Source organism: Ictalurus punctatus, chromosome 2, assembly GCF_001660625.3.
Source record: "Ictalurus punctatus breed USDA103 chromosome 2, Coco_2.0, whole genome shotgun sequence".
Lineage (NCBI taxonomy): Eukaryota > Metazoa > Chordata > Actinopteri > Siluriformes > Ictaluridae > Ictalurus > Ictalurus punctatus.
Genome location: NC_030417.2, coordinates 21,346,704 through 21,371,859, shown reverse-complemented (window position 1 = coordinate 21,371,859; position 25,156 = coordinate 21,346,704). Strand labels below are relative to the sequence as shown.

At 39.6% G+C, this 25,156-nt stretch overlaps 1 protein-coding gene across 1 annotated transcript in view; it reads right to left on the bottom strand.

The window, feature by feature from the left end:
* Positions 1 to 25,156, bottom strand: part of cacna1aa (calcium channel, voltage-dependent, P/Q type, alpha 1A subunit, a) — a 108,417-nt gene that overhangs the window by 7,171 nt on the left and 76,090 nt on the right. The window contains exons 41-46 of the mRNA XM_053673874.1: positions 22,174 to 22,274; positions 11,148 to 11,254; positions 9,625 to 9,760; positions 7,706 to 7,819; positions 5,994 to 6,038; positions 1,966 to 2,164 (exon numbers count right to left, since the gene is read on the bottom strand). Of these exons, the coding sequence (XP_053529849.1) occupies positions 1,966 to 2,164; positions 5,994 to 6,038; positions 7,706 to 7,819; positions 9,625 to 9,760; positions 11,148 to 11,254; positions 22,174 to 22,274 (702 nt within the window). The remainder of the gene's footprint in view (positions 1 to 1,965; positions 2,165 to 5,993; positions 6,039 to 7,705; positions 7,820 to 9,624; positions 9,761 to 11,147; positions 11,255 to 22,173; positions 22,275 to 25,156) is intronic.

Below are 25,156 nucleotides of genomic sequence, written 5' to 3'. Positions count from 1 at the left end.
ACTGGTTCTCCTTCACCCATAGACTCACACACCAATTGTAGCTGCCATGCAAGGTGCTAGCTTGCCATCGGGAACAACTTGTGGTTCAGTGTCTTGCCCAAGGACACTTCAGTATGTGGAGTCAGGGTTGGCCGGGAATCAAACTGCCAACCCTACGATTAGCAGGTAACCCGCTCTACCACCTGAGCCACAGCCAGCTTGTGCCTTGTGTCAACAGTCCAGGCTGGTAGAGGTGGTGTAATAGTGTGAGGAATGCTTTCTTGGCACACTTTGGCCCCATTAATACCAATCAATTATTTCTTGAATACCACAGCATATTTGGGTATTGTTGCTGACCATGTGCATCCCTTCATGGCCACAATTTACCATCTTATAATGGCTACTTCCAGCATGATAATGTCACCATGTCACTAAGCAAAAGTAATTTCAAACTGGTTTCATGAACACTTCTTAGTACTAGACCTTGGACTTGTTTGCACAACATTCACATCTACATTCCTGTTAATATACCCTTATTAACCCATATTTATAAATATTTAATATATACTGTATGTTGGCAATTTCAGTACAACTACCTCTGACCCAATGTTGCACAGCATTGTATTGCACATGCAACTGCATATATCTGCACTTTATTGCAAATATAGTGATACTGTTGCTGCAACCTAGCTTTTATATCCCTTATATTATATTTTTAATATTTTTCCTTTTCTACCTATATAATAGTAAATTCTGTTTTTATGTCACGGATATTCATAATAAGCATTTCACTGCACATCATACTGTGCATGGTTGTGTGTGTGACCAATACAATTTTAATTTGATTGGAACTTAACGTTCTTCCCAGTCATTGGAAATGCAGCATGAAAGTACCACTGAAAAATCTGCTGGAACTGCGTGATGCAATCATGTCAACATGGAATGTGGAATCCATGCCATAAAGAATTGAGGTTGTTTTGTGAAAGGGAGGCCCTACAAAGGGAGGCCCTCCAAAGGGAGGCCCTACCCAGTATTGTTCCTAATAAAGTGCTCAGTGAGTGTATTTAATCAGAAACTGTGTTTATATTGTGGGGAGCAAGGTCAATCCTGCCCAAGATGATGCTCTGCAACTGGAAACTCTTATGACAAGAAACTCAAGCTCAACTCAAGATCAGCTGGGACTCTATTCACAACTGTGACTCTAGTCTATTCAGACATTGCAGTCCATGCTTCGATTACACAGTGAACATCCCCATAACCAAACTGTTCTAGACCTCTTGTGAATCCAGTTCCATAACTACATTCTGATCTCATAATCTCATTCACAAAACTCTTATGAACATATTTATTTCCCCTGGATTTGCAAAATTCCTCTGTTATGATACAAAAATTGTGGTTTAGGTCCTATTATAACCATCCAATAGTTATCCTCTTCCCCTCATAACCAAAGCCAGTTGCATAATTTTTTAATCAGGACTCAAATTTTACAGCACATAACATTTCACATGCTTCCACAAAGGCTACAAATAAAAATGTGGCCACTGAGTACTATGAATATCTTGTTATAGCATATGGACTGACTAATGCAATGCATTTCATTCATTAACATGCTGTGTAATATGTTACACAGATGGGTGGTGTAAAGGTCATTTGCTTATTCCCACCCACTAGCAAGCTCTCTCCTATCACATGACAGCTAAAGCTAACTAAATGAGGAGGGTGAAGGCTAGTATCAACCACATCAACTGCTGCTCATGATGCATAACAGGGCAGCTAAACACTTAAAGAAAAGTGCTAACTACTCTCTTCCTCATGATTGTGGACTTATCTCTTGATGCTCACCAACGCAATTCCTGGACAATTCCTTTTTAGCAACCACTGAACCCAGCTTAGTGGCTAAGGAATTTATTCATCATCATCATCACTACAACAACTACTGTTTTTGACCTCTTCATCATCCCTAAAAAACGGTCCTGTCTGTCTGACCTGTGTCGGCATCAGTGTAGCGGCTGAGTGATCTCTCAGAGGCTCGGTGGCTGCGGTCTCGGCGGCGGTGTCCATGCCTTGGTCCATCCTCTTGCATCACTCGGTCCATGGCATAATCATCAGCCCGTGGCACCCGACCCAAACGGCCATGACCAACTGACGAGGCTGAACGCTTCATAGGGCTATTGTCTGTTATAGTCTGCGAAGACAGCAGGAAGTGAGATGAAAAAATACAGAGAGAAGTTGTATGAGCAACGAGCCAAGTGAAGCTGGGGAGAGAGCTTCACTCTTGTTTATTTGTGTGTGTGTGTGTGTGTGTGTGTGTGTGTGTGTGTGTGCACGCGCATACAAGACTGCCTAGACTGCAGGTAGCTGTGTGTTTGACTAAACACACCCAATACACACGCAAGCTAAGCAGAACCACATCCATCATGCAATCTCCAAGACTTTCTAAGGGCAAAAAGATACAGCTGAATAATGACAACTAACAGCAGGCAAGAGGATGGACATGCCATGCATCCAGAATAGAAAATATCAAATATCCATAAAGATCATTCTACACCAGCCCAGCTTCTCTGTCATGCGTGGTCTTTAATTAGACACCTAGATATGCGAATATACCCAGCTGTAAAACATGCCACGTTCTTCAGTGCCATCATAGGTCATAATTTCTCATAGACTACATTCATATATATATATATATATATATATATATATATATATATATATATACACACACACACACACACACACACACACGCATAAGTTCATCAATGAACCTCATCTTTGTTTGAACATTTAATCTCGCTTCCTAAATGTCAGTAAACAAAATGAATGTTAATCAAAGTTAAATGCTACAAAAACACATAGTGATGTAAAATGTTTTTCTGTCCATAAGGAAGCTGCAGCACTCAGACAAACTCCCAAAATGCTTTGTGTTTCTCACACTTAATGCTCACATTCCAGAGGAAGCGTTTTGTGATTCTCACACTTAATGCTCTCATCCCGGAGGAAGTGTTTGAGGCTCCACCCATAACCCCACTATTCTCTCTCTCTCTCTATCTATCTAATCTATCTAATCTATCTACAGCAGATATAAAACACACACACCCTTGTTCAAAATGCAGATTTTCATCATGTAAAATAATTTAACGAAGATAAATCATGCTAGATCTTTTTCCACCTTTAATATGATATAGCAACCAAGAAAATTCAAGTGAAAAACAAAGAAAGTTTTAGGGGAAATATGTACAAAAACCTGGTTGCATAAGTATCAAACCCATTAACTAATACTTTGCTAGAAATACCGTTTGGTTGTAGTACAGTTTGTAAGTATTTTTCAGTAAAAGTCTACCAACTTGGCACATCTTGATTTGGACATTTTATTCCATTCTTCTTTGCAAAAATACTCCAAATCTATCACATATCAGAGGGTATCTCCTGTGCACAGCCCTCTTCAAGTCATTCCACATGTTTTTGATAGGATTTAGATCTGGGCTCTGACTGGGCCATTCCAAAAGAGTTGATCTTCTGAAGCCATTCCTTTGTTGATTGGATTTGTGCATTGGGTTGTTACTGTACTGGAAGGTAAAATTGGTCTTCATATTTAGCTGTCTAACAGATGCCTGCAGGTTTTGTGCCAAAATAGTCATCCATGTTTCCCTATATATCCTCAGTCTTAACTGTAGAAAAGCAGCCCCAATAAAATGCTAATGATTATATTGTGCAAATTAATAGCACTAGCTGTACAGAAGCAGACCCATAACATGATGCTACCACCACCATGCTTCACTGTGGGTATGGTGTTCTTTGGGTGATAAGTTGTTTTGTTTTCTGTCTTGCCATAATGATACCTAAACTTCATCTTGTATTAACTAACCCTAACTTTCTAAATGAGCTCTTTTTTTCCCTTTTTTATATGATTGTGAAATAGAACACCCTGCTGTATTGTAATACACAAAATGTTCAAGGGTTTAACTGAGAGATGGAATCATTTTACAAGATATTTTTAGTGAGAAATAAATGCTAGTGATAATATTATACACATTAAATATTGTGGTTTATCATTTAACTGATCATGAGCACATGCTGGACAGCCACAGACAGGCAAAGCTAGAGAGAGACAGACAAGCAGGCATAAATATAAGGTTTGAACACAACTGATATGGAACATGAAAACAAAAGTTGGAAAGAAGTCTGTTTATATACACACACACACACACACACACACACACACACACACACACACACACACACACACACACACAGTCATGTGTAAAAATACGTTTTATGTGAAAACTGTTGTTTTTGCATATTTGGACAAGCAAACATTCGATCCTCTTCGAAACGGTGACTATTAATAAAAGTGATACACTCTATCAAATGACACATAAAATTGACCTTTTGTAGTAATTTTCACAATTTAAATTAACAAAAAATAAACAGATCAGTCACATGGAAAAGTCCAACCCCAATTCCAAAAAATTCCAATTTGTTCCAAAAATTGTAGACGTAGTTTTTCACAGATTGATGACCCTCTGCCCATCTTTACTTCTGAGAGACTCTGCCTCTCTAAGATACTTTTTTTATATACCCAATCACATTACTGACCTGTTTCCAGTTAATCTCTAGCTGTTTATTTTTAGTAGCACTTACTTTTCCAGATTTTTATTGCCCCCGTCCCAACTTTTGGGATGTGTTGCGACCATCAAATATAAAATTGCCTTATTTTTTCCTTAAAATGGTGGTTTAAATTGTTTAAATGTTTAATATGCTTTCTATGTTCTATAACATATGAGTTTATGTGATTTGCAAATTATTGCATTCTGCTTTTATTTACCTTTTACACAGCATCCCAACTTTTTTGGAAGTGGGGTTGTAAGTACACCCCTACATTTACCACACCTTCAAATCCATAAAATTAAAATCAGGTGTTCAAGATAGGGTGCCAGTGATTAGAACCTGCTTATGGAGTGCAGGTGGAACCTGTCTTATTTGAACCACTCTCATATCTAGTGTCATGTTCCCTTTGTTATTGAAGTGTGTGGTGTCATCATGCAAAGATCTAAAGAGTTCTGTAAGGCCTTCAGAAAAAAGTTTTGGATGCCTGAGTCTGGCAGTGGATTTAAAAAGATCTCCAAATTATCTGAAATACATCATTCCGCAGTAAGGAAAATAATCTACAAGTGGCTAGGATTTCAAATGACTAGGCCTGTCCGTTTGTCCAGGACTGTTCGTCCCACCAAATTCATCACAAGAGTAGACTATCTGATGCAAAAAGAAGTCTCCAAGAACCCCAAAATTTCATCACAGGATCTGCTAGTAAGACCAGGCCTATTGGATTAATGTACTCTGGACAGACGAATCAAAGATAGAGAGGTTTGGCCACAGTAACAGCAGACATGACTGGTGCAGAACAAAGACAGCTTTTCAGGAGAAGCACCTCATACCAACTGTGAAGCACGGTGGTGGAAATGTTATGGTTTGGGGTTGCTTTGCTGCCTCAGGGACTGGACAGCTTGCAGCAAGAATATTGCATGGAGATCAGAAATTCAAGCAAGCCTGGTGGACAATTAAGCAAAACACCTAAAAGAAATTATTTCTGCTAAAGGGGGCAATACTAGCTTTTGAGGCCAAGGATGTACTTACTTTTTCCACAGAACAATATCTGTTGATATTTCTGTTGAATAAATGATTGAAAAAGGTACTTTTCCTTGTGGTTTTGTTCAAGTATCAACTTTATTTACAGGCAGATCAAATGCTTGCTTGTCCAAATATGTCAAAAAAGCCAACAATTTCCATGGGGTGTACTTGTTCTTTCACATGGCTCTCTCTCTCTCTCTCTCTCTCTCTCTCTCTCTCTCTCTCTCTCTCTCTCTATATATATATATATATATATATATATATATATATATATATACATAAAATCTGGCACTTTGTCCATTGTTAAGCTAAACAATTGCTGACTAATAGCCATAGAGGCAGGAGGAACAGAGGAAGAGTTAGACAGATGGAATTAGAGAACATACACTGAGGTTATTCCCTCGATGCCTTCCTCTCCTCCGCGGCTGCTGCTAAAGCCATAAGCACACAGAGCCACATTGGCAGCACGCAGATGGTATAACACCAACACACACACACACACACACACACACACATACACACACACACACACACAGAAATGAGTACAGTCACCAGGACAAGGACAGATGCAGGATTAGAGTGAAGGATTACATTCAAGGATAAAGGGAATGAGTGAAGAAAAGGGAGTGAAAGAAGGCAAAGAGAAAGAGAGAGAGAGAGAGAGAGAGAGAGAGAGAGAGAGAGAGAGAGAGAGAGAGAGAGAGAGAGAGACATGAGTTAGAAACAGAAGCAGTTGTAAAAGGGAGAGACACTTACCACAGTAACACATACATACAAACTGAGAGCCAGAAGCAGTGTTAGAGACACCATGATCACAACAACACAATAAAGCATAACATGGTACAGAACAGAAAGCTACATTTACATTTAACTACTGCAGATACAGTGAGCACGACATCTACACTTATACACCAAATGTCTATACTTACACACCAAATCTTTCACAAGTACCATGGAGATATCACAAAACACACACACACACACAAACACACGTATGCACACAGGTTTTGCTGCACATTGCACTGATAAGCATGTTTTTTTTATACATTAAACTCATTAAACCAATTAATAAATCCCACTGTATGTGGAATGTGTGTTTGTGTGTGTGTGTGTGTGATTACCACATATATAAACTCATATCTGTGCTTTAGGATATGATAAAATATTCAGGAAAGTGTAAAGTAAGCACAACCAATTTTTACTGTATTGCTCCAAAGTGTGAAAGATGGATAAAAGTCTAAAGAACAGCTTGAGGAAGATTTTCTCTCACGTCTGTGTAATCTGAACACAGATATTTTTCTGGTTTTGAATTTTATAAAAACACAATTTAATATTTTTTTTATGAACAGCTGTCCTTAGACATCTGTTCTGTTTGAATTTTGAGTGAACAGGTTTTCTATTCTTTTCAATGCAGGGAAACTAGATTAAATTCTTATCTGTGATAATCTCACTCTCTCTCTCTCTCTCTCTCTCTCTCTCTCTCTCTCTCTCTCTCTCTCACACATACACACACACACACAAAAGTGAAAAGCACTGGAGTTTAACTTTATGTGAAGGGGCAGAATTAATTGGAAAATGTATTTTTTTTAAAAAAGTGTAAGCTAACACTGCTAAGTTACAAAATGTACTTGTTCCACATACACTTCCTGTGTGCTATGGAGTTTGTGTGTGCTGCGTAACTGAACAACATGACAGTCACTGTGGCACATGGCTTTAGTGAGAATGGTGTTGAATGAAATGAAAGAGTTAAACAAAAAGAGGAAACGATTCTTTAGAAAAACCTCAACTGAGCAGTGTCAGTTTTATTGCTGTTATAGTTATATATAAGCATATACAATTATATATATATATATATTTCCTGTGCATTTGTACAGGTTTAAAGCTTTGGTTCAGTATTATTGGATTACTTGTGTACGGAAATTGAAAACAATTGACAGGATTTTCTGATGTTTTATTACAATTTGACAGTGAATACTCATTCACAAAGGTCCAAGAGATAAAAAGGAGAAGGGTAAAGAAACACTGTGGAAAAGAAAGACAAAAGGAATGTCGATGATAGACAGGCAAAAGTGAGAGGCTGACTTGACAAAGTGCTCACTTGATTGTCTGCTGGGAGTCGAGGCATGGAAGCTGCCCTGCTGTGGCCTTCCATTGGCAGGAAGGGCTCAGTGTCCGAGAACCCGTCCCGCCCCATCTCTCTCATCTCTACCGTCTGCGGAAAACAGAGTGAGAGAGCACGCGTGACCCCCGCAGACAGAACGACAGCTTTCTGAGGAGATGTGTGATGGAACAGTCCCGCCTCAACTGCGTCTTTATGCCTCAGTGCTAATTGTAAATGGCCTTCTAAATGTTACTATGGTACCATTAGGAACACCTGTACACCTGCATATTCATGCAGTTATCCAATCAGCATAAATGCATAAAATAATGCAGATGCAGGTTAAGATATATATATATATATATATATATATATATATATATATATATATATATATATATATAATATAGATATAACATTAGAATGCTATTAAAGTGTGATCTGTGTGAGTTTTATAATGGTATGGTTGTTAGTACCAGAACTGCTGCTCTTGTGGGAATTTCACACACAACATCCTTTAGAGTTTATACAGAATGGTGTGAAAAAGAAAAAACATTGAGTGAGTGACAGTTCTGTGGGTAGAAATGCCTTGTTGATAGGAGAAGACAGAGGAAAATGGCCACATTGGTTAGAGCTGCCAGAAAGGATATAGTAACTCAAATAATCACACTTTATCACCATGGTGAGCAGAAAAGCATCACAGCAGGCCAAAACATCAAACCCAACACATCTGACACTAACCTCAAGATGGACTACAACAGCAGAAGACTCTGGACAAACTGTACAGTTGGGCTGAATCTGCGCCCATGACAGTGTCAGATTCTTCCTCTTGGCTGACAGGTGTGGAACCTGATGTGGTCTTCTGCTATTGTAGCTCATCCACCTCATGGAATGATGTGCTGTGGTTTTTTAGATGCTTATCTGCTCACAAAAGTTGTAAAGGCTGATTTGAGTTATTGTAGACTTCCTGTCAGCTCAAACCTGTCTGGTCATTTTCCTCTGATTGCTCTCATCAACAAGATGTTTCAGCAGGCAGGCCCTCCACACACACAGGATTTTTTTTTTTTTGCTTTGCTTTTTGCACCATTCTGTGTAAACTCTGGAGACTGTTGTACGTGAAAATCCCAGGAGATCAACACTTTCTCAAAACTGAAATACTCAAACCAGCCCATCTGGTACCAACAACCATGCCACATCTCCATTTCGATGTTGATGTGAACATTAAGTGAAGCTCTTGACCTGTCTCTACGTTATTTTATGCATTTGTGCTGCTGCAAAATGACTGGCTGATTAGGTTACTCTTTGTGAAACTTTGTGAAAGGTGCCAATAAGCTGACTGTAAGGAATGGAGTAAAACCCACACATACTATTGACAATTGTACTTTTGGGCAATAATTTCATAAACATGTCATAAAGCTAGCAAAGCTGGACGGGAGTGTATTAATGCTTGACCATTAGGAAGACCAAAGAGGTTCAAACATCCCCCTGAGACAGCAATGGATGAACACATAAGATGAAATGAGTTTGAATTATCAGACAGAGAAACTAGAAGTAAAACAGGAGGAACACTGAGTGTGTGTGTGAGTTTCAGAAAGCAGCATGGATCACAGAGTTGCCCAGATCTCTGATGGGAAAATATGGGAAAATGGTCTGATGTTATAAAATCCTTCAGTTAGATAAAGTCCCTTAGAATCCAAACAAGACGTGTCATTTCCTGTCACTCCTAAAAGTATGTACATGAGATTATACACTCACCCATGTAAGACACAAAATCTCTGCAAGCATCTTTATAAAGATGCACTAAATTATCAAGTACATGTTTGTCCGTATGGCAAGGTGTTTGAATATGAAGTATTTCTGAGCATATAAAAGAGGATATAAAAGGTGTCTTGGTTGTGCTGAGTGTGTATTTAGGTTACCTGCGATGTGGTCCGGTTCTCGGTCATGTCCTCTGTTGGGTGGCCTTCTGGGCTCCAGCTGCCTGCTTTCTGAGACATCTCCTGAGCTCTGGCTGTGACCCATGACTGGCTCTCCGGAATTCCCCCATCCACAGCCCTAACCATATACACAGCTAGAATGCTTTTCTCCATTATATACTTGTAATAATAATTACTGCATGTTCATTCCCCAGAACTTCACTGATATTTAATCTGACTTTGTGTTACATGTAGCCCACATATCTATTCGTCCTAATTATACTGACAATTTAAAGGCAAATTAATGCTCTATCAGCACAAACATTTCGCAAATGTCTGCTGATATGCTGATACTTGCTCTGATATATGTTTTCCATTATGATGATGATCTGAAGAAAATGCTCCAATTACAATAAAATATACATACTTGCAGTGTTTTTAAAAAAATATACATTGTGCAAAAACTTGAAACTAATCACTAAATTTTGAGCATTAAAAGGTAATTGTCGACAATCAGTCATGATAGTCAATTATCTGGACCTTTCTAAACAACAAATTTTATGTATCCGGACCATTAAAATTTTAGTCGACTATCCTTGCCATAGAGACTACCACATCACTATTGTAGGAGGCATGTAGGCTTGTTAACAACAGGTATTTATTCATATTTTTGCTTTAGTCTCATTCAGTGCAGTGTAAATGAGAGATATAAGAAATGTAAGTTAAGAAATAGAATCCATAGACTTTGGACATTAGATCCATAGACAGGCATCAAACATTACTGCTGTAATTGGGAGAATGGGAATGGGGTGAGGACCCTGGCTGTAGAGGAAATGTGGTAGATCAAATCTGTTAGCAAACCATCTTACACTGGTGGAAGGTAGGAGTGGTAGGATTGTGCTGGAAAGTTCTAAAATAGAAGACTTGGCTGTGGGTTTGAACCTGAAAAAAGTTTCAGTTTAAAGACATGGGTACATATTACTGACACCCCACACTAAGAAGATTACCTCAAACGCAGTGCTGCAGGGTGGTGGTAATAGGCATAGTCGCTCATGCAGTCAAAAATGCCAATTACATCTGTGAAACTATATGATTCATTATAAAGGAATTTGAGAAAGCTGTGATAAAGACCCAATATTGAAGGAAGCATATCGGAAGGATACCTTATGACAGTAAGTGGGACCCAACAAACCCAGTGACTGAATCAGTCTGCTTCATAGATGCCATGATGATTGCATGGTTATATGTCCAACAACTACTGACCCCAGAAGTGCCAGGTGTTAGAGTGGATGTGGGTGTACAAAGCAATCTCTTTAATATATATTTGGACATGCAGAGCAATAGCTTTCAAGAAATAATAAACTTTTTAAAAAATATATTAGTGACAAATGAAGTATGAGAAATATCCTAATGTACATATTTTCCCTCTCTGGTCAATTTGGGGAAAGAGCAGACAGGTAGTCTGGAGTAAAAAGTTCAGGGGTAAAAACATGACAGAAAACAAAAAATTCAAAACATCTACTTACAAGTTGTTAGGGTCTGGTTGTGGTTCAGAAAGGCCATTGAGTCCCTGACCAGCATTCTGCGTCGGTGATGGTGGCTCCAGGCGCTGAAACATTAATGGCGTTCGATTCTGTGTAAGATACAACATGGCCTATAGCTGGTATCAGGCAAGCAGATGGGAAAATGGGGGGTGGGAAGGGGATGGGATACAAGGCATCCCAGGTGCAAATGGGATTACATCCATCAGCAACACAAGGCAGTCATATTGTTCAGCCAGGAGGCATTCAGGGATTTGGAGTCTGGTGAGTCAATGAAGTGAACCTCTGAGCCAAGCTATAAGAACGATGTCCATGGTACCATGCTGAAAATTCATTTACTTTGGTCGTGCTGGTAAATGAATGGCATTGGCAACCAATTGGGTGCTAAGTTTGAAGCATGGATAAGTACCATAATGTACAGTGCCCTCCACTAATATTGGCACCCTTGGTAAATATGAGCAAAGAAGCTCTGAAAAATTGTCTTTATTGTTTAACTTTTTGATCTTTTGTTAAAAAAAACTCAAATAAAAATACTATGCTCTCATGGATATCAAACAATTGCAAACAAAACACAGGTTTATAAAAAAAAAAACTTTGATAAATATAGGTGTGCAACAATTATTGGCACCCCTATGAATTTATGCGAGAAAAATTTATTTGAAGTATATTCCCATTGATATTTTAAATTTTTTAGTACATATGGGTGACTAGGAAAAGGAAATTGTTCAACCATGACTTCCTGTTTCACAGGGGTATAAATCTGAGGTAACACATAGGCCAAATTCTCTTAGTCATTCATAACAATGGGTAAGACCAAGTTCTATAACTGTGATGTGTGGCAATAGATTGTTGAGCTTCATGAAATGGAAAGTGGCTATAAGAAAATAACACAAGCATTGAAAATGCCCATTTCCACCATCAGGGCAGTAATTAAGAAGTTCCAGTCAGCTGGAAATGTTATGAATCAACCTGGAATTGGACGTGTGTCTATATTGTTTCAACTCACTGGGAAGAGGATGGTTCGAATGGCCAAAAAATCTTCAAAGATCACTGCTAGAGAATTGCAAACGTTAGTTATGTCTTGAGGTCAAAAAGTCTCCAAAACTACAATCAGAAGTCACCTACATCACCACAAGTTGTTTGGAAGGATTTCAAGAAAAAAGCCTCTACTCTCATCCAAAAACAAACTCAAGCATCTTCAGTTTGCCAGTCACTACTGGAACTTCAAATGGGATCAGATTCTATGTTCAGATGAAACCAAAATAGAGCTTTTTGGCAATAAACACCAGAGGTGGTTTTGGCACACACAGAGAGGTAGCCATATGGAAAAGTACCTCGTGTCCATGGTTAAACATAGTGGAGGCTCTTTAATGTTTTGGGGTGGCTTTTCTGCCAGAAGACCTGGACATTTTGTTAAGATATATGACATCATGGACTCTATCAAATATCAACACATATTAAACGAAAACCTGAATGCCTCTGCCAGAAAGCTTAACTCTCCAGCAGGACAATGATCTAAAACATACATCAAAATCAACACAAAAATGGTTTACTGACCACAAAATCAAGGTCCTGCCAAGGCCATCCTAGTACCCTAACCTGAAACCCATAGAAAACCTGTGGGGTGAACTGAAGAGGAGAGTCCACCAGCATGGACTTCAAAATTTGAAGGATCAGGATAGATTCTGTATGGAGGAATAGTGTCAGATCCCTTTGCCATGTATTCTCCAACCTCATCAGGCATTACAGGAGAAGACTCAGAGCTTTTATCTTGGCAAAGGGCGGTAGCACAAATTACTGACTAAAAGGGTGCCAATAATTGTTGCACACCTATATTTAACAAAGATTTTTATTTTTTTTTTATCTGTGTTTTGTTTGATATCCATAAGAGCAGACTATTTTTGTGAAGTTTTTGAACAAAACATCAAAGGGTTAAACAATAAAGACAAATTTTCACAGCCTTCTTTGCTCATATTTACCAAGGGTGCCAATATTAGTGGAGGGCACTGTATAATATCTCTAGTTACTCACATTGGGTATGGCTGCATGTTGCATTATGACTTTGATACACTTTTAAAGACAATAATATCAGTAACAGTTGCCAGCTATTTCTGCTTGGGCAATTTTTGTATGGCACAGAGCACTTTGCACTCTTTGACAAAAGACAAATGGAACAATTGAAGAATGGCTTAATGAAATGCAATGACCATCATTACCTATAACATAAATTACATTTTAGGCATTTAAGTCCATGTTGTTGTTTTTTTCCAGTTTTTTATTTATTTATTTTTTTAAAAAATATAATTGATGCCTAATGTCAAATTTAATCTAACAGAAATTGTGGTTAATACAATTCCAAATTTCGGTTCTTAGTCTGGAAATTTTAGAACTCCAAAGCAGTAATTAATCTAACAAATATGATTTGCTATAGTATTTTTATATGTGTGCACTGGAATACATCCTTGTCTTTAAAAAAAAATGTTTGAAAAGTCCTCATTTAGATACTATGTTAAATTTTGTAGTTAGTAACTGATAACTAACTTATTGTTAAGTTTTATATTCTATTTAAATCACTTCAGACTACTGCAGCAACCACACAGAAACTGTCAACCCAACATGAGCAACTAACTTCAAAACACAAAACATTTAACTCAAGCAAATAACTGGTTTCACACATTTGAAATAAAACCCTGATGTTAAGAAAACAATGAGTGATAAACCTAAGATGCTGTTTAAAATAAGTATGTGAGTTTCAGTCAGCAAAGCATATAACCAGAGCAGACACATTTACAGTGGCCTAGAATTACTGACTAGGAGGAGAAAATTTGATTTGGAGATTAAGATTAAGAGTTACAGTTGCAATCAAAATTATTCAACCCCATTGCAAATCAGGTTTATTGTCAAAATTTATAGACTTGCAGCTGTTAGCAATGAAGACATCAAACAAAAGCAATTGAAATACCAACTGAAAACACAAAGAATGCTTCAAATGGTTTCCCCAAATTCAACTGAAAACGCAACTTATAATGACTTCTCTAGTTTCAAAATTATTCAAATGCAAAACAGGTGTCTCAAGCACACCTGATGAATCAAGGGCTTCATTAGTTGCACCAGGTGTGCTTGAACTGGAACACATGAAATACCTGAATTGGCTAGGGGTAGAAAATATATTAAATAACCTGAATGAGGCAGAAAAGGAAGCTATCAATGGCTGCAACCAGATTTCTGAGAAGGCAGGTTAAGAAAAATCCTCTAGTGACTGCAAATGACCTGCAGCAAGACTTGGTGGTGACAGGCCCTGAGGTTTCAGTGAGCACAGTAAGGAACGTACTAAATGCAGAAGGTTTCCATGCCAGAAACTCCAAGACCACTACTGACCCAAAAGCACAAGAAAAGTTGCCTCAAAATCATATAAATAAGCCACAGAAGTTTTAGGATCCTGTTCTGTGGAGTGATGAAAGAAAACTAGAAATTTTCATCACAATGGACCAGCAGTATGTCTGGAGGAAGAAGAATGAATAATAATAATAAACTTTATTTAATAAAGTGCCTTTAAAAGCAGCTTCTCAAAGTGCTGTACACAAAATAAGCAGTACAAGAAACATTGAAGATGTAAGAACATTGAAGTACATTAAAGAAAGAACATTCTGTCCACAGTCAAGCATGGCGGTGGCTAAGTGATGCTCTGGGGCGGCTTTGCATCCTCCAGCACTGGAAACCTGCAGCAAGGCAAGATAAAATCATTGAAGTATCAGGAAATCCTAGGAGACAACATCATACCATCTGTGAGGAAGCTGAAGCTTGGGCATAGCTGGACCTTCCAACAGGACAATGTTCCCAAGCATACCTCAAATTCCACCAAGGCTTGGTTGCAGAAGAAGTCCTGGAAGATTCTACAGTGCCAGCACAGTTACGTGACTTGATCCACATAGAAAATCTCTGGTGGGATTTGAAGAAGGTGGTTGCAGCACACAGTGCCAAGAATATTACTGGAGGCCATTGCTCATGAGGAATGGGTTAACATTCCTCTAGAACACTGAAAGAAGCTACTGTATGGCTATGCATCTCATTAGCAGCAGGTCATAACAGCAAAAGGGTGTATTTTTGTAATTGGACACCTATATAAGGTCTCTGCGCAAATATTTTTTTCACATGCTTTTTCTGTAACGTGCACACTGATTTGCTCACATGATTCAAATCATTCAACCACACACGTGCGCACACACGTGTTTGTACTGGTCGTCTGTCTGGCTGTTTGTCTGTCTGTCTGTCTCTCTCTCACTCGTTCATTACAGGAGGCACTGAAAGCAAAAACACACAGACACACACACAAGTAAACTCTGGCTGATCCAACACAGGTCAGAATCATATGCTACCTGCCATTTCGACTCTCATCCTCTCCATCCACAGCTGACGATCGGCTGCGCCCCTGCCACCACAATCGCATTTGCAAAACGTCCAAAATGTTACATGTGCAAAATAATCACCGAAATGAGATGACCGGATTTTTTCCTAGTTTGTCCGGTAAACTTTATAACTCCTGGACATGTTGGTTGGCCCCAAAATTTCTTAGCAGAAACTCTGTTATGCAATGCTTAATTTGTAAATGTGCAGGTCCTGGAACACTAAGAGGGCAGTTATCTGGCAGGTCGGGAGACACGTGAAAGGTCCTGCTCCCCCAACTTACAGACATGTAAATGTGATTCTAGAATCTCACATGGCCAATACTATTCAGTGCTGATAGGTAGGCCTATGTAATTGATCACATTGGTTAAGCGAGGTAACAAGTTTATAACAGTGAGTATTCTCAGTACAAAGAGAAACATTTACGTACACATTCTATCAACTTATCCAGACAGAGCTGTAGGCCAACTGTGCTATCACTTCAGTTAGCTACAAAGCACATTTGTCCAAAGCACTTCGAAAACAAAGCTACGTTTCATGCAGTAGGTCTACTTACAATAAACAAACATTAACTGAACAACATAATCAAGGAAAATGTGTCTTACTGTAACAACGGTCCAGCGGCCGGCGCACAAAAAGAGAAAAGCTACCTCAATGATAACACTTTGTTCTCTTGTTCCAACAGAAGACACAGCTTCTGAGGAAGATTTCGCTCCCTGGCTGCCTGCCCAGAGCTCAGCGACCACCGGAAAGGACCTCAGCCTCAGTCTGGGAACCCCAAGCACATTCGTTACTCCCAAGAGGATGACACCCTACGCCATCGCACCTTTTCCCCTGCCACCTACACATTGTTCCAATAAACCACGTTAAACTTTGAAACAAAGCAGCCTCCTGTGTGTCTGTGCTCGAACCGATGCAGCCTAAGCTCCCTCCACTTAGCTAACACAAAATATTCCACAAAGCTGTCATATCAGTGCCCTCCTCCTCTTCCCTGTGTTGTATATTGCTTGAGTGTGTGTGGAAGTCCTGGGTCCCTTAAGTATCTATTAGCGCACAAATGGCTCGGGATTGAATTTTGTAAACAGTGGCCCATGATGTTCAACAAACATCAAAGATGAGATGGTGGGGATGAGAAAGGATGCACACTCCGAGCTACAAATGAGATTCATTTTAGAGAAACCCCGCTCGTGCACCCCTCGAGATTAGTATGACATTCACAGTAGCCAACAACTACCTCAGTCCTTCAGGAACTTTTTGTGTATTTGAGTCACTGTACTCCTTAAAAGCCCGAATGACTGTATGTGGGCTGTTAACTCAAAGCCATGTGCAGTTTGACAGTGTTTAGCCTCCTTGTAACCCTAACCCTTGTAATCACTACTAAAACCTTCCACAGTCAGGTTATTATTATCACTGCTAGTTGTTGGAACGGTTGCCAAACTGCCCCATCAGTGATCTGTTGCCACTCACTCTCTTGGACTCTTGCCTTTTAGTATTTTTCTCCATTTTCTCATTGTCGTTATTTGTGTTCTAATAAATGCTGTTGATGAAAACTGTTTCTTTTCAATATGGCACACTCTATAATACATGATATGTGACTGTAGGCTTCGCTTCGTGACAAGGAATTCAAGCAACCTTTGAACTTTGAATTATGTTATGTGAAAGAGGCTATTGTTTGTATTATTTTTTAGTTGTACAATTAATGGATATATACAGGTTATGAATTTTGTTAATTTTGTAATGTAAATTCACACTGATCTCTGCCAGCTTTAATAAAATAAAAAAAGAAAAGAAACAGCTATTTTTTTATTGTTCAGTAATACAAAGAAGCACAAAGTGATGTGATAATGGTGGCGCGGTAGCACGGAGCGGCCACTTCAGGTCCACTAATATGGTGCATGTTACGAATAGCCTACACCAATTTGGAAAATTTTTCAACAGATGTACATCAGAAGCACTGGTGTACATGTCTATCATCACCAAATTCCTCTTAATATTGGAGAACAAAGATCAGGAGGCATAAACAATGGACTGCAAGATGAACTACCTGACCTCTGACTACTATGTGAACCAGGCCCTGGGACCGTGGTATTGCCTGATGCCGCAGGCCAGAAGAGAGGGTGCTGAAAATGGTGTGCAAGGCAGCGGAAGTGGGGAAAGCAAGCCAGCATCCATGCTAGGCTAAATTCTAACCCAAGCCATCTGGCTCTACCATTCATTATCCTCACCAATGTTTGCTCTCTTGAAAATAAACTGGATTTACTCAGACTACAGCTAACTACCCAATGTGAAATCAGGGTCTGCTGTGTTTTCATTTTTATGGAAACACTGCTCAATGACAACATTCCGATGCAACCATTCAGCTAGCTGGGATAACCACACATCGCGCCGACAGGATAGCAGCACTGTCCGGTAACATTCGTGGCTGTGGTCTGTGTATTTACATGAACAATGAATGGTGCAGGAATGCCGTTGTTTTTTCAAGCTACTGCTCATCACTGGTGGAGGTTATGACTGTGAAATGCCAACCATATTACCTGCCCAGAGAGTTTACCACCATGCTCATTGTCGTGGTGTACATTCCACCCGGTGCTAACACTAAGGAAGCGCTAAGTGAAATATTCGTGGCTATAAGTAACCGACAGACAGCGCACACAGACGGATTTTTCATTGTCTCTGGAAATTTTAACCACGTGAATCTGAAATCACTGCTGCCAATTTTCCACCAGCATGTTGATTTTGCAACCTGTGGTACAAAAGCTTTCGACCTTGTTTACACCAACATTCACGGTGCTTAAAAGGCTGCACCCCACCCCACCTCGGCTACTCAGACCACATCTCTGTTATGCTAATCCCAGCATACAGACCACTTCTGAAATGTGCCAAACCGGTTCTGAAACAGGTGAGAACCTGGTCTGAGGGAGCCATCTCAGCACTTCAGGGCTGTTTTGAGCACACAGACTGGAATATGTTCAGAGAGGCTGCTACATATCACAACACCACAGACTTGGAGGAATACACAGCATCAGTAACTGGCTACATCAGCAAGTGCCTATATGATGCAACTTCCTTCAAGACCATCACCAACCATGCAAACCAGAAACCGTGGATGACTGCTGAAGTGTGCTCGTTGTTTAAAACCCGAGACACTGCCTGCAGGTCTGATGACAAGGCAGCCCTCCGCACAGCAAGGGCCAATTTGTCCCTTGCTATCAGAGACGCAAAGCACAACTACGCACAAAGAATCAACAGTCACTTCAAAAACACCAAGGACAAAGGCATATGTGGCTAGGCATTCGGGCCATCACAAACTACATAGCTACACCACCTGTCTGTGACAATGTCTCACACCCAGATGCCCTAAATGATTTTTATGCATGGTTTGAAGCACAGAACAACATGACAGTGAGGAAGACCACTCCAACTCCCATCAACCAATACTCTGTCTGTCTGCAGTAGACGTCAGGAAAACTCTATCCTGAGTCAATCCACGGAAAGCTACAGGTCCTGGTTCAGCATTCAACACAATCATCCCACAACAACTAGCAACAAAGATGAGTCTGTTGGGTTTAAACACCTCCCTCTGCAACTGGATCCTGGACTTCCTGACTGGGAGACCCCAGTCCATCAGGATCGGCAACTCCACCTCCAGCACCACCACACTGAACACCGCCCCTCATGGCTGTGTGCTCAGTCCACTGCTGTTTACCCTGCTGACCCATGACTCTGCTGCTAAGTTCAGTTCTAATCATTCCATCAAGTTTGAAGAATAGTGTAGAGACAACAATCTATGTCTTAGTGTTGATAAGACTAAAGAAATGACTGTCGACTTCAGGAGACCCCAAGTGGATCATTCACCATGAATGGAACAACTCTGGAGAATCAAAAAGCTCCAAGTTTCTTGGTGTGCATATGACTGAAGACCTCTCCTGGTCTCTCAACAATACCTACCTAGTCAAGAAGGCCCAGCAGCGCGTCCACTTCCTGCGGAGGCTGAAGAGAGCAAAACTCCCCCCTCCCTTCCTCACCTCCTTCTACAGAGGGACGATAGAGAGCATCCTGACCAGCTGTCTTGCTGTGTGGTACGGGAACTGCACAGCCCCTGAGCACAAGACCCTACAGCAAATTGTGAGGACAGCTGAAAAGATCATCGGGATCTCTCTACCCACCACCGACATCTGCTTCAACAACCGCTGCATCCAAAAAGTCATCAGTATTGCAGACAACCTTCTCACCCCTCTCATGGACTATTAACTCTCCTGAGAAGAAGGTACAGGAGCATCCATACCACCACCAGCAGACGCCGCAACAGTTTCTTCCCTGAGGCAGTCAAATTACTCAACACCCTGCTACCTCCCAACACAACACCTAACCCAGTAAGACTCATACTGTACCCCTACACATGCACTAACCAGTGTACTGCACATGCTCATAAAACAAGGGTGAGTGGTATCTGGATTCATCTTTGTCATCAAAGTTGACTGGAGAATACCCTCATCAAGAACAGGGGAAATTCATTACCATGCTAGAAGACCTTGATAATGTCAATGATATTGTGCTCCTATACAGCAGGTTTAGCCCACTGACTCCGAAAGGCCGAAAAACCGGCTTGCCCGTCTTTGACCTATTCCCGTAAGGACGATATACCGGCTTGGTCGTCTATGCCAAATGCCCGTAAGTCCGATATAGCAGCTGTACAGTGTAAACATTACCAGCATTACTCTGCTATGGTTCCTTACTTATTTAATTATTATTTTTTGACCCGGAAGTTTGATGACGTCATGAAGTCATGACGTCATTACGCCGTCATTACGATGAAGCTGATCCAAGCGTGAATGTTGTTGAAACTAAAAATGCCAAAGCGAAAAGCTAATCGTGTTCCAGCTAAAGTTACACCTACAGTGACCACAGGTACATCTAAAACAGTGAAAAAAAAGAGAAAACATACACAGTTACACAAGCAAGAGCAAGGATTCTAGACAGTGAAAGTTCAGGCGATGTTGAAACTGATAGTGAGAAGGCTAGACACTTCACCAAGAAAAATCCTTCTGTTAAAAAGAAGAACAACCCCCACAAGGAATCATTTGCATGCTAAAATGCATTTATTTAAAGGCACTGACCACGCTGATGCTCGTGTGGTACTTCTAAATGAGTATGAGGATTTTAGCGAGCATTTTTCATATTTCTATAGTTAAGGATTGTGCTCTAAGTGGAGTAAAAACACTGAACTGCTTCATTTTGAAAGTAATATTACACAAATACATTATTATAAGTTGTTTCAAGGCCTAAAAATGTTCAAATTAAAATGTTGATTTTGAGGCCAATTTTGGCCCGGGAACTCAGGGTTGGTGTGCTGTTTCTATGGGGAATATAGGGTTGTGGGACATAATACTGTGGGAACTAAGGGGTAAGAGGGTTAGTGATCTACAAGAAAAGACTCAATGAGGTTGCACAGTACAATGGCCTTAGAATAAATAATGGAGTCCATAGACATTGAAGGCACAAAATTGGAAGATGTGGACTCTTTCCTGTATCCCAGATTGCTGCTAAACAAGGAATGAGAAGTCTAGAGGAGGCTATATCTGTATGACAGTATGGATACACAGAAAGTATCAAAATCTGACAAATGCAGCACCAAGATGAAGCTCATGATGTTCATCAGATTTGATGTATACCTTCTGCTTTATGGTGCGAAAATGTAGAGGGTTATTGTGGCATATAGCAGCAGGCTGGATGTGTTCTACAAGAAGTGCCTAAAGAGGATCCTAAGAATCACAAGATATCTATTGAAGAGCTGTCTGAGGCCACAAGAACAGTGCCCAATCTCAAACCATCAAAGTCAGATGATGGAGATACATAGGATACAGTGTGTACTCAGGAGGTATAACAATTACATCACAAAGATCGCACTCAGATGGGCACCAGAGGGGCGAAAGACAAAAGGAAAGCCATGGACTACCTAGAGAAGGAGTATTGAAAAATAGAGGCAAGAATTTGGGTGGGGTTCTCGTAAAAGCATCAAGGCAATAGCTAAAGACCCAAAGGGAAGGAAATGTGCACTGAGTTGATTTATTTATCCTAAAGGGCATGAAGATGACAAGGTAAATTCAGGATTTTGGACCCTGCAGTAGTTCTGCAGCATGAATGACAAATCAAAAGTGACCCTGATGCTCAAACTGAAGATCCTTTTAATAAACTTAGCACTGCTTGACTCTACACTATATAATTGTCCAAGAGTAATGATTCATAATTGTTTTATCTGGTGTCACCCAAAAGAGGAGAAATTCCCTTTTGAGTCTGGTTCCTCTCAAGGTTTTTTCCTCCTGTCATCTCAGGGAGGTTTTCCCTTGCCACTGTTGTCTCTGGCTTGCTCATTAGGGATGAATCAAAATATATATCCAGTCCACTGCTTTTTGTGTAAAGCTGTTTCATGACCATGTCCATTGTTAAAAGCACTATATAAATGAAACTGAATTTAATTTAATTTAGAGTGATATATATATGTAGAGAGAGTGAGACACTGAGACAACAGAAGACTGATATACATAAAGAGGGTGTGATAGTGAGACAGCAGGAGAGTGAGGACGCAAAACAGTGTGTAAGACTTTACCTGTTCATCCCGGAGAGCCTGAGTGCGCTTGGCTTTGCTCTGTCTATAATACTCCATAATCATCATGGCTGCATAAATCTTCCCCACTGTCAGGTCTGTCGCTGCTGAGAGAAGGAAAAGTTACCCTGCACGATTAGACACGGGGAGGTGGACCCTGAGCTGGGGGAAGGGGGTGGGGGTTCATGAACACTCTCTCTCTCTCACACATACACATACACATACACATACACATACGCATACACACACACATACACACACACATACACACACACACACACACACACACACACACACACACACACACACACACACACACACACACACACACAGCATATAGTCTTTTCACAAACAGACTGGTTAAAATAATTTTTAAAACGTTTATCTTTAATATTACGCTTGGTATTTCAGATTTTATCTGTGTATTTTCTCACTGTTTTGCATTTTATTCATTTCATAATAAAGATCAAGTACATTAAAACACAAACCTCAATCTGAGTGCCTGTTTTGTTGCTATTTCACCTTCTGATGCTGAATTTGAGGTATTTGATTCACTGCAGTCTGTCAGCAGACCATCGAGTCATCAAGCAGCCGATGAAATGTTTAACATGTCAACAGTTTAGCATTGGTGCTGTTTGGTGAGCAGTGGGTAGAACATCAACTTGACCATTTTCCATTCGCGTTGTTATTATTTTTACTTTATTTAAGTAGATCAGAAAATGTACATACTTTTAGTAGGATGTGAACCCAAGCTCTTCAGATCTGTTTAGACTTTACTTGAATAATTCACATTTCCAGATCCTTCAGAACCTAAAAACAACATGTTCTCCACAAACTTCTATTAGGGTCTGTATTGCTCAATTGTTCTCCCTTTCTATTCAGACCATTGGATGTATTTTGTTGTTGAGTTCACTCTGGATATTGACTACTATTTAAATGGTTTTAGCTCTGCCGTATTTCGCTGATCTCCTGGAGCAGTTTAACCCATCCTGAGCACTTCACTTAGGTGACACAGGACTGCTGTTAATCATAACAATAATCGCAGCTCCAATGCTGAAACACGTTCATATTATATCACCACTAAACTGTGAAACAGTGTTCTAGAGAACATCAGGAATTTTATAGAACTCTAAAACAGTTTTTAAATCCAAATTTAAAATGTCCTTGGTTAACTTGGACTAGCCTTCATCTTGGGTCTTTTAAATATACATTTCATAATTCTAGTTAATTACAATTAAAATATAAGTAACATCTCTAACATATCTTATTAATATGCAATTAATACATATTAAGATTAATATACCTTAAACATACATGATCAGCCATAACATTAAAACTGCCTGCATACAGCATAGGTCCCCCACCAAAACAGCTCTGACCCACTGAGGCATGGACTCCACAAGACCTCTGAAGGTGTGCTGTGGTATCTGGCACCAAGACATTAGCAGCAGATACTTTAAGTCCTGTAAGTTGCAAGGTGGGGCCTCCATGGATCGGATTTGTTTGTCCAGCATATCCCACAGATGCTCGATCAGACTGAGATCTGGGGAATTTGGAGGCAAAGTCAAAACCTTGAACTCTTTGTCAAGTTCCTCAAACTATTCCTGAACAATGTTTGCAGTGTGGCAGGGCGCGTTAAGAGGATGTTTCGGGACCTTTGACCAATTTTGGTAGGTACTAACCACTGTATTCTGGGAACACCCCACAAGACCTGCTGTTTTGGAGATGCTCTGACCCAGTGGTCTAGCCATCACAATCTGTCCCTTGTCAAAGTCACTCAGATCCTTATTCTTGCCCATTTTTCCTCCTTTTTACACATCAACTTCAAGAACTGACTGTTCACTTGCTGTCTAATATATCCCACCCCTTGACATATACCACTGTAATGAGATAATCATAGTTATTCACGTCACCTCTCAGTGGTTTTAATGTTATGGCTGATCAGTATATAGACTTGGTTTTGAACTTCTATTTTATAATACTGTATGTTTAACATTTAAATACATATTAAAATACAATTACAATACATGAAGTTCCATATAAATTATTTTAATAAAGCTGATTATTATTATTATTATTATTATTATTATTATTAGTAGTAGTAGTAGTAGTAGTAGTAGTACTATGATAATCATTAAATATATGGCATGTTGTTGAGAATCAGTTCATTGGCTGGTTTATAAGTAGTTTGTTGACTAAATCTGTATTTCCAATTACATGGAGAGAAGGAAAGTCCCTAAGAAACAAAATAAATTTAAATTATGATAGTGTAATTTAGCTTCAGAATGTGAAAAAGCTTAAAAACATTCCTTCAGGGGAAAGTGTTTGGACTGTACTGTAAAATGTCCTGAAAGATTTATAAAGCTTCACTTTAAACTTATACATGCAGAGTTAAAGATATGTTCATACGTTCATAAGAGCTCTTTTAGTGCAACAAATTGTATTCCTCATTAGTGGAGCAAAAATGTATGCATTAAATTCTACAGCATTTCATGCTTTAATATTTTCATGAGATATAAAAATACGTTCATACGTTCATAAGAGCTGCTTTAGTGCAACAAACTGTACTCCTCATTAGTGGAGCAAAAATGTATGCATTAAATTCTACAGCATATCATGCTTTAATATTTTCATGAATGCTGATATCATAATCATGCCTCAGGTGCATTGGCACCATGCATTCAGCACTGTCATTTTGGCATGCTTTTGTGCAAATCAAAACAACCATAATAATCAAAATGACTTTGCAAAAGGTGTGTTATTCTTGTGAATAAACTGCAAAGTCACTTTCATCTCATGCTTGTTAGGAATTTTATTTGTACAAGCTTCATCATATGTTCTTTAATTCTTTATGGCGAGACTACTGTCCATATGTATTCACTAACAAAAACCCTGGAGTGAAAAGACGTCTATAGTGTTTTGGTCTATAGTCACACACCCTCTGATAAGAGGCACATATGAGAGCCAGCAAGAGATCTTCATGTGG